The 10,386-nt window shown below is 38.9% G+C and overlaps 1 protein-coding gene across 1 annotated transcript; it reads left to right on the top strand.

The window, feature by feature from the left end:
• Positions 1-2,777: 2,777 nt before the first annotated feature.
• prlh2r (prolactin releasing hormone 2 receptor) lies at positions 2,778-4,490 on the top strand (the record flags this gene model as incomplete). Its single annotated transcript, XM_080871814.1, has 2 exons — positions 2,778-3,719; positions 4,164-4,490. 2 exons carry the CDS (start codon positions 2,778-2,780, stop codon positions 4,488-4,490), a joined length of 1,269 nt encoding a protein of 422 aa, XP_080727940.1.
• Between the last annotated feature and the right edge of the window lie 5,896 nt (positions 4,491-10,386).

Below are 10,386 nucleotides of genomic sequence, written 5' to 3'. Positions count from 1 at the left end.
ATGACATGTACAAGTGATTCAGAACTAGAGTGGTCACCGTAAAGGAAGACTCTGAGGTGGTACACCATTTGATTACTTCGTGGATGCTGCTAGAACAAACTGTTACCTTCACCACAGGAACTTATCAGACTGAAGAAAGGCCAGCTCGACAGCCCTGTCCACATCAGTGTCCAGTTAAATCAAAGTGGGAAAAAGTGGTCTGTGGAAGGAGAGGCTGTGTGCTCTAAAGCAGACCAGTCTGTGTTATTTTAAACTGTTCTGATGTGTCCTAACAGTAAACATCACACAGAAAAATGAGCAACAGACAGAAAACCATTACAGTGGCTGTATGTTCAGTGCTTTGAGTCTTCTCTCCAAACAAGCCAGATTTTAAGCTTCTCCCAATAGTGCTAAATTTACTCTTAAAGGGAGGAAAAATGGCCATGTCCTCATCGTTTACCATGTTGTAGCAATCAATATTAAAATGTGAATGCCATGGAAATATCGGTATTAGTTAAAAGCAGCATTTCAAAGCAACACTTACCAGAGCTCCATTGAAATTGAAACACTAATGATATCGTACCTTTATGTTAGAAGATTTCGAGCCTTAAAATGTCATCGTAAGAAGTTCATACTAACAAGTACTTTAAAATAGTGGCCACACTTTCTGCTCTGAATTTGATGAAAATCTGGAGACTACGTGGTTTCTGCACATGAATATGATTAACTGGAACTTTTGGGCATCTTAATTATCTTCACAATGAGATCTGTGCTCCCTTCAAGCAGCGAAACAGTCAAGCAATGAATGCCATTCGGTATTACCCTTGATGAATCATTCGATCATGCTGGTTTTGACTGAGACTCACAATTTTTTTCAAATTAGTTTTGAGATTATGAATAATGAATGCGAACTGCTGGAGAAACATCTTAATTGTTCAATTTGTATTCTGTTTCCTAAATGCTTTGTCTAGAAAGTGTCCGCTTTGTGGAGAACCTCACAGCAGGATCCTTCATTCATGGCGCTCCGTGGAGGGCGGGGGTGCACAACATATTCAAAATAATAATTTTGGACCTCTTTGGTGTTTCCATCCCAATGCCTGTTTCTGACCAAACTTGGGATAACACGAGTGAGAATGCTGTAGGAATGTTAACATAAAGGGCATAATTTGAGTATATAAAATCTCAGACATAATGTAAGTCCCACTAGAAAAATGATAATGATGTCATGAGCGATATTAAACCATAAAGAGGCTCAAGGTCATCATAAATTTGTCATTTTCTAGCTGAGATGCACTCCCCAAGAGAAACATTATAGGAGATTAGAATGATTTTACTGGAGGTGACTCACTCACTCACTTCAGCCTTTACTGTATCCCTTGTTGGAGGGAGAGAGAGCGCGAGAGAGAGAGAGAAAGAGCGCACCTCTTTATTCTGAAGCAGAGCAAGCTGCAGCAAATGAGTGCGGCTGCACAACAGCGGGACTCCCTGCAGGAAAAGGACTCAAACAGGTGCATCTGATATCTCCAACAGGTACTTTTTCATTTACTCTGCACTTCAGAAAAATTGCCAAGTGGCTGATTGCGAAATTTGACTCAGATCTTCTTCCTTTTGAGGAAATAAATTTTCAATCCGAGGTCGACCACTTCAGGTTAAAAATAGGTTGATCCTATTCATGTTTATGAATGATTTTGGATCCCTTTTGTATCTTAGAGAAGATGTGGTTGCATGAATCATTCTGAGCGGCCTGATCAGAAAAGGTCAGTAAGGAACTTGGTTGAGTCAGTAAGGGAAGAATATCTGCTCTGATCATGATTTAATTAGCTTCCTTGGGAAATTACACTTTTATGATTGTTCACATTCAGTATGATGAACGCATAATGAGGCAGTCGGCCCATTAATTATTATTTTTATTATTACTATTATTTGCTTAATGTAATGCAATATGCAATATGCAATATTTTTAAATTAAAACAGCAGCTTAATATATAAAAATGCAAAACAAAACAAAATAAGGAAAATGTGTTGGGTATAAACTTAATGTATACCAAATCAAAGACATTAAATTGTAACAAAATTACATGAAAGATGTACATGTTATTAAATGACTTAAAGTCTGAATTTTGGGCATAAATATCTTCTTTTCTTGGTTGTATGAGTTTTTTAGATGAAACAATATTTGTAGCCGTTTTTTCATGTCAATGAAAGTTGAAACTGTAGCCAGTGCTCATGCCAAAATTACACCATTCAGCCCACTTTTGACTACAGGTGTTATTCATAGACTCCTCCTCTGATCTTACAATTTTCTGTGGTTTCACTCTCATTTTATTCAGTGATTTTTTTCTTTTCTTCTCTCACAGCCAAGTCTCTCATTCAGCAGTGACAGAATGTGAAACGAATCTGCATTCATGCCCATTTTCACACTCTTGCATAACATCTGATTGTGTGATGCCAGTTGATGAATATTTCTTATTTCTGAGCGACAATAAAAATCACTGACGTCAGCCTAGATTAATAAGTGCAGATGTTCTGTTACTATGATTTCGAGGCTGATTTCTGCTTTTCATAACCAGAAATCATCCGTCCAGTCAATGTGAGCTTTCTTCCTTTTTTCAATACTTTAGATAATGGATCAAAGATAATTGGAAAGGCTTTTGGAGAAGTAAAGAGAGAAATGTGTGCTGAGAGTTTTGAAGATGAGCTTCAATTAGCCTTTTAAAATGTTCAAACACCCAGACGCTGCCATACTGGCTTCAATCAAAATGTTGATTAATAAATTACACAGAAATATTAATTGAGTCATGCAAAATATGCTTGTTATTTCCGCAGCTATGGACTGGGAAAGATCACTGAATCGAACCAAGGTGAACTTTTCTACTCCAGCCTCCTCTTCATCTTCGCTCTTGCCTGACTCCTCGTCCTCCTCCTCTTCCTGCTGCAACTCTTCTCGCTCCATCTTCTCAGCCTCCCAGTTCTCAGCCCCCTCTTTCTCTGGGCTCGACCTCCTGTTTAACCTGAAGCTCATCTTCATCCCTCTCTACTCTGCTGTGGTCCTGGTTGCGTGCTCTGGCAACCTCCTCCTGCTCTTCCTCATCTGGCACAATAAGAAAAGACACAACACGACCAATTTTCTCATCAGCAACCTGGCACTCGTCGACCTGGTGATGTGCGTCTTCTGCGTCCCTTTGACCGCGTCCTATGCATTTGATAAGCGCGGATGGGTGTTTGGATCCCACATGTGCCACTTTGTCACCATCATGCAATCCGCAGCTGTTTACGCGGCCGTCCTCTCCCTCATGGCCATTGCGGTGGATCGTTACGTAGTTGTGGCTTATCCCATCCGAAAGAGAGCCAGCTACCGCTTCTGCTGGGTTCTTGTAGTTCTGATCTGGCTCTCCTCTCTGGCTTTATCCACGCCTACGGCACTGCACACGGTCTACCTGGACCTCCAGGCGGCAGGCCTGCAGATGGCTGTGTGTGAGGAGTTCTGGGATGGCCAGGAGCAGGGTCGCCTCATTTACTCCTGTTTCATTCTCTTCTTCTCCTACTTTGTCCCACTGGTTGCTGTCTCCATTTCCTACTGTGCCATTTCCTATCAGCTGAAACACAGGATGACTTCGAGCTTGACAGCATGCACGGAGCTGAGATCTGCACGGGCCACCTGGAGCAGACGGAGGAAGAAGACCTTCTGCCTGCTGCTGGTGTCCGTTCTCTGCTTTGCCTTCTCCTGGCTTCCTTTACAGGTGAACAAAACATGAGATTGCTGGTTTGAAGAATATGCAAATATATGGGAATCTAAATTAGGAGAAGTTCCACCTTATGAATCAGATCTTAGCAGGTCATCTTAACTTTGAGGGAGGGATAAAACAGGGAGAAACAGCCAGCCTGCCTTTGTCCAGAGGAAACACACTCTGCCTCAGCAATAAACACATCTCAGTCTGCACACAAACTGACAGTTCAATTGGGTACAGTGACTTGATGTTTAGAGTTTTCAAGTCAGCCAGGAAAGACTCTTTATATGGTGAAGAAATTGGCATTTTCTTTTCTTTTCTTTTGTTTTTTTTTGTGCCAATTTAGCAATTTTACTTTTTCTAGTTTGTATTTCTTTGCTAGACTATCTGTTGGCAGTAGAAAAATGGCAATTGTCCCTTGAATTAATGTTTTGGATACCGATGTTTACTCCACAGGTGGTGAACCTGATCCGTGACCTGGACACAGACTTCTCCATCCTGGGGAAGAACTATATCAACGTCATCCAGGTGTCCAGTCACCTCTTTGCCATGAGCTCCGCTTGCTACAACCCATTCATTTATGCTTCGCTGCATAACAAATTCCTCTCTTACCTGTGTCTCCACTTCCTGCCCTGGAGAAAAGGAAAAGCGAAAGACAGGCGACAAGGGTCAAGCGTCCTGACGGTGTCTCACAGAATGCCGCGCCTTTACACCTCCACCATTGCGGCAGATTTGCCGGGTGTTGTTGCAAATAATGCCGATCCTCAAGAAAACTACACATAAGTGACTTTGTGGACAAACGGGCACAAGAATGATATGAAGCTCAGTCGAATGTATGAGGCCAAAGAAGCCAGACGTGATCCAGACAATCTTCTTCTGCACTTCAGATTTAATCTTGTCAGCGTTCATGCTGACAGACAAAAGGAGTAAAACGATAAGTCATTGTTAAAACACCAAAACCCACAACATGGGGGTGTAAGGCTTTCACATACAACAGCCACACTGCTGTGCCGCTGGCTATCGGGGGATTCAAGTGTAGATGATGCTTATTAACCTGAATAATATGCTACTGTTTGCTTAAAAAGCCACTTTTAGCTTTGACTTTGCTTTTGTTGTTGCAAGTGTTTTGTGTAATGGTTCTCCATAATTAGATTCTTGTGCATTTTAACACCAACCTTACAGGATCTTTACGCAAGCCATTTAACAATGTGTTGAACTAATGTAAATGTTTATTCACCTCCACCTTGAAAGACTGTGCATTAGGTTATTTCTGTGCATACTTCACGTGTAGTACTAAATATGCTTTGTTGGATTTTGCTCAGTAAAGAGGGTAATTCAAACCATCTTTTCTTCATTCATTCATTTCCATTTTGTTAAGGAACACGAAGCGGTTCTGAAATAAATAATACCGTATTTCCATCATTCATTTCTGGCCTTGAATCGTTGAGCGCTTTTCAAATGTTCAACTATAGCTGTGGCATTTGGCAAACACTACGTGTGCGCGAGATCTGCAGCACTTTTAAATGTCAAAGCCGAACCGATGAGCGAGAGAGCCAGAGAGAAAGGGAGCGAGAAAAGGCATAATGTGTGCTGGTCATTACACAACTGCAATAAAGACACAACAGAGACCTTCCATAGATAACTATAGAACAGGAAGTTTGGAAATCCCGCCTAAAATAAACGTGTTTGCATTTTCCGACCTTGTTTGTTGACTGCCTTTTGCCACCTCGACTACTTAAGAGATGTCCGCTTATAAAAAGTGTGAATGTTGGCACAAATGAAGCTCCAAATTCATTATTGGGTAAATATTGATTTACTTTTCTCTCAAACAGCTTTTGAGATCACCTATCAAGCAAAGAAACAGAGTTTTTATTTAGATTAAAAATAATAAAACTGCTACTCATCACCCAAGTTACTGTTTATGAAACAAATAGGTTTCATAAAAAGAGCAACGCCATTAAATATAAATCGTGTTTTTGACAGATTGTTTGAGAAAGGATTTTTGTCTCATCACAAAGACATTTCTGTTAAAAAAAAAACCTCACACAACTGAAAAGCATTAGCAGTGTTTGTGACTGTGTCTGGTGTCTAACGCCTTTAATGTGAAATTATATCAGAAAATAGCACAGTCAATTATCCAGACTGGTATCTGCAAAAGGAAAAGTTAATCAAACATAGTTTCTTTGTTTCCACATATTCTTTTACCAAGCTAAAAAGATTTTTTGAAAACAAGATTATTGAAGGAAAACCATCTAATGCGTCTCATTTGAAACTAACTAAATGGCTTCTTTTCTTGAGATCACTTTCTCAGATTTTATCTCACACAGAAAAGCGCCTTGCAATTCATGGTGGTGCAGCGGCTGATTAGACACTTTACACAGTGCTTTTCAAGAGCAATTTGCAGAGCACAAAGTGTATATTTTAGCAGCTGATGTCAAAAGCAGACTGCTGTGTGAATATATGAGTTGACAAGTGAAGATAAAGAGGAGACAGCTTTTCATCTTATCACAGAAACACAACAGTGGTCATCTCTGCTAATGGCAACAACTGTCCACATGCAGCACACTGCAACTTTGTGCTTCCTGCTTAGCCTTGAAGTGTCAAGGATGACCTTCATCTGAATGTAAATGTGTGCTGCCCTTACAATCATCTTTGTCATGTTGTTGACATTGATCGACTGTGTTTATAATTTCCGGGTCCCCTTTCATGCTTATGATCTGAAGATTGTTACAATGAACTCTATACATTTAAAATATTCAGAATAAAAATGAAGCAGCTGCATCCTGAGACCTATAATAATGCAGAGAAAACAGAAATTGGTTTATAAAAGACTTTAGGATATGGTTTTGATGTCTGCTCTCACTGAAAGAAAGAAAAAAGCAGCATACAACAAATGACACAACTCTGAAATAACCTTTCGGGGCATTTTAAACTGAAGAAAACAATTTACAGGCTTTCACTACTGTATTGTGCTTTTTTCTCTCTCTAGACTTACAAGACTCTTAGTAAAGAGAGAGAGAGAAAAAACAAAACAAAACAATCCTTACCTGGAGGGTGCAATGTTGAGAGTAGTTTTTAAAAAAAGAATCACTGAGCATTTTAAGGGAGCAAGAAAATGCTGAAGAGCAGAGAAGTAGCAGCTTCTGCAACCATTAGAAGAGGATTTTGCAGAGATATAACAGCAGCAGGAAAAACAGGCTTTGAATAAATTCTGGGAGAATCTGCCCCTCAGCAGAATCAACTCAAGACCAATTGCCACAATAATCTGGAACTTTCCAGAAGATGAAGCCCCTGTGCCTGTGAGTCAGTACATCAGAGTGTAGAACACTACAAAGGTTCAAAAGACACGACAGCAGTGCAAAATTGGATTGAGTCAGGCAGCGGAAAGCCTTACAGGTGTGTAATTTAAACACCTCAGGACCTCGAGCAAAATCCACTTGCTCTTACCACATTTCTTGCAGCTATCTGACAAGATATATAGTAAGGAAATCCCATTTGAGGCAATTGCTTCACCTTTCTGGACAGTTTTGGGACGAGGGGAAATCTTTTGTTGGAGAAAATTTTGAGAAAAAAGCATTTTTTACTTTGATCTTGTTCCTTAAATGGTCATTTTTGTGATTGACTACAGCCTGTTATCGTAAAAGGTGTGACTAAGTCAGGCTGTACCAAGCTTTGATTCATCTACATACTAATTTATACCTATACTCAAGTCCTTTTTTTCATTTAAATAATTAGACTGGGTTTGTAAAGTTTACATTTGTACTAACTTACAGCTACTTTGGCAAAATATCAAGTTCAACTGTACATTTTGAACAATTTCAACTACTCACTAAGATTTAGTTTTTAAAATATTTTTGTGATTCAAATAGCCGGGGAGGAAAAAGACATTTAAGCATAGTAAATTAGTTTAATGTGACGATTTTTAAGCAAAAAATTTAAAATTATTGGAGAACAATTTTATCCATTGTCTTTGTCAGATTTTGACTCACCATGCAATACCACATGGAAAGCGCCTGGTTGACAATAGCTTCATTTTTCAGCATGACAATGAACGCAGACACACTGCCAGTGCAGTGCAAGGACACCTGAATAGAAAAATACACAGTGGAGTAGTATCATTCTTGGACTAACTTCACCTGGGGCCCAGATGTCAATGTTTTTGAAGTGCTGTGGGATCAGACAGAGAAAGGAACAAACCAACTTCCAAAGAAGAGCTTGGAAGTCCCAGATAACTATTCCTGAAGACCATTGAAGAAATGACAAGAAAACTTACATAAAGGTGTTCAGGCTGTGTTGAAGAATAAAGATGGTCACACTAAAGTTCAAACTCAGTAGAGCTGTACAAACTCAGTTTTTGTCTATATATTGCATTTCTATGTATGTTTTTACATGTTTCAATAAATCATGTGCCTATTTTTTATTGTCCTAGCAGAATATAGGCAGATCAAGACTTTTGCATGGTACTCGATCCATTATGATTAAACTGTTTTAACACATCTTCTCCCCTTTGATTTTCTTTCTCTCCCTCTCTTTCTTTCATTCTTTCTCCCTGTCCTATCCCCCAGTCATGTCTGTCCCGTTTGTAGCAACCGAAAACAAAATAAATTCATAATTATAATAAAGGTCAATCAAATGGACCAATATGGCAAGGCCATGATGATCCACTTGGTAAAATAAATCCGCTTGGCATCTTTCTTGGCCTTAAGACAACAATTCTGATGGCTAAAGATCCAAACGGGACACAAAAAAACCCAAAAAAAACCAAAAAACTGTTTTAACACACAACCTTTTATTACGGAGTTTTGTCAGCTTCTATAAATTAAATACTGCCAACATGTGTTTGACTCTTTCAACTTTTTGCCCTTCCAATTTTCACTTTCTTTCAGTTCAGTTAAATTTTACTTATATAGCACCAAATCACAACAACAGTCGCCTCAAGGTGCTTTATACTGTATTTCAGGACCCTATAATAATACAGAGAATACCCCAACAAATAAATGTCCACTATGAGAAAGACAGGACAAAAGACATAAGACAACCAGAGATGAATAATTACTAATGATTAAATGCCAAATTATTATTGTTATTGTTATGATTATTCAAGACCTTGTATGTGAAGAAGAGGATTTGAAATTTGAGTGGATTTAACAGGGAGCCAATGAAGAAAAGCCAACTGGGAGATTATGCTCTCTCCTTCTAGTCCCTGTCAGTACTCTTGCTGCAGCATTTTGGATCAACTCTGCTTTCTGGTCCCAACTCTGGATAGTCATGTTTTTTGGGGGTCATCAAATTTAGTCAGATTTCTACAAATGAGTGCTGCATCCAAAATGTTATGGCGGACATCTCTCATAACATGACCTGTTTTTTCCCAGAAAATCTTTCAGTTATCTCTAAAGTGTTTTCTTGGACACCAGAGAAGGCCAGAGAAAACTACAGTCCGAGAGACATTGTTCTGGCAAAACTACACACCTGTTCACTATGAATTTTAGTGACCTCCGACGGACGTAACTGGGTGTCAATACCCTAACGTAAATTGTTATTTAAAGAAATCTACCAGGCCCAGACAATCTGCTATCGTTGGTGGCTAGCTTCAGAATTTTCCAGAGTACAGAGCCTGTCCTCCAGAACGGTAAACAGGCTACATTTATAACTAATATGATGCTTGTAATAAGGAAGCTTAACAACAACAATAAGCTTAACAGCTGCTACTAAACAGGAAAGTGTGTAAGGGACAGGTGAAAAAACCATGTTGCTAGTGACTCAGCTACAAGCTAAGCTAAGCTATCGAATTCTTACAGACAGAATACTGTGAATATAAATAGCAGGTGATTCAGCAGAGTGTGCTCTAGACAAAGCACCTGGATATGACACTATGTTGTTATCTAAAGGTTGTTTTTTTTAATTAAACAGGCTACATAAAACACCACTGTGAGCTGTAATAGGAACATGAAGTGATACGATATCTCAGCGGGAGCTAACACAAAGTAAAATTTTATTTGTATAGCACCTTTCAAGTCAAAGATCACAAAGTGCTTCACAACAAAATGCCAGAGCAGTAAAAAAGAGAAAAAAAGAGTTAACTAAATGCTAGTCTACAAAGATGGGTTTTTAGTTGTTTCTTGAAAGAGACCCATGAGTCCACAGATTTTCTCATTCCTATTTAATTAGTGCCTTTTCTACTTCTATTTTAACTGGTAATGTGTCAATTTTAGACATTTTCACCATATAATTGTTCAGCTATATTTATCCCTTTTGTTTCGACTGCTTCGCATTTGACTAACAAATCATTTCTAGTGCTATTTGCAAAGCAGTTTAACTGGTAATTTAGTACTTGTAGCTGCTTTAACCCAATAAGTGTCTATCCATTACCTTTCAAACCTTTCTGACTCTGTGTGTGTATTTGAAACTAAAACTATTTATTCCTAATATTTAACTGCTTCAGATCCACTGATTTCTCTCCCTAACTGCATTAAGCCTTATTTGGGAACCATAAATCTTGTACTGACAGTCAGTCCAGATATTCAGTAAAGACAGTAACATAGTCATAACAGGAATTTGCTGCACAACCACTGAGAATTCACATCATATACAGACTGATGACTATATAAATGCCATTCACACAGACATGTAATCACACTAAATAGCCCAGTGTGTGAGCTGAAGCAGATGAGCTTTCTGA

This window comes from Rhamphochromis sp. 'chilingali' (genome assembly GCF_963969265.1).
Source record: "Rhamphochromis sp. 'chilingali' genome assembly, chromosome: 21".
Lineage (NCBI taxonomy): Eukaryota > Metazoa > Chordata > Actinopteri > Cichliformes > Cichlidae > Rhamphochromis > Rhamphochromis sp. 'chilingali'.
The sequence above is the reverse complement of the archived record's forward strand: the minus strand, read 5'-3'. Positions and strand labels throughout refer to the sequence as shown.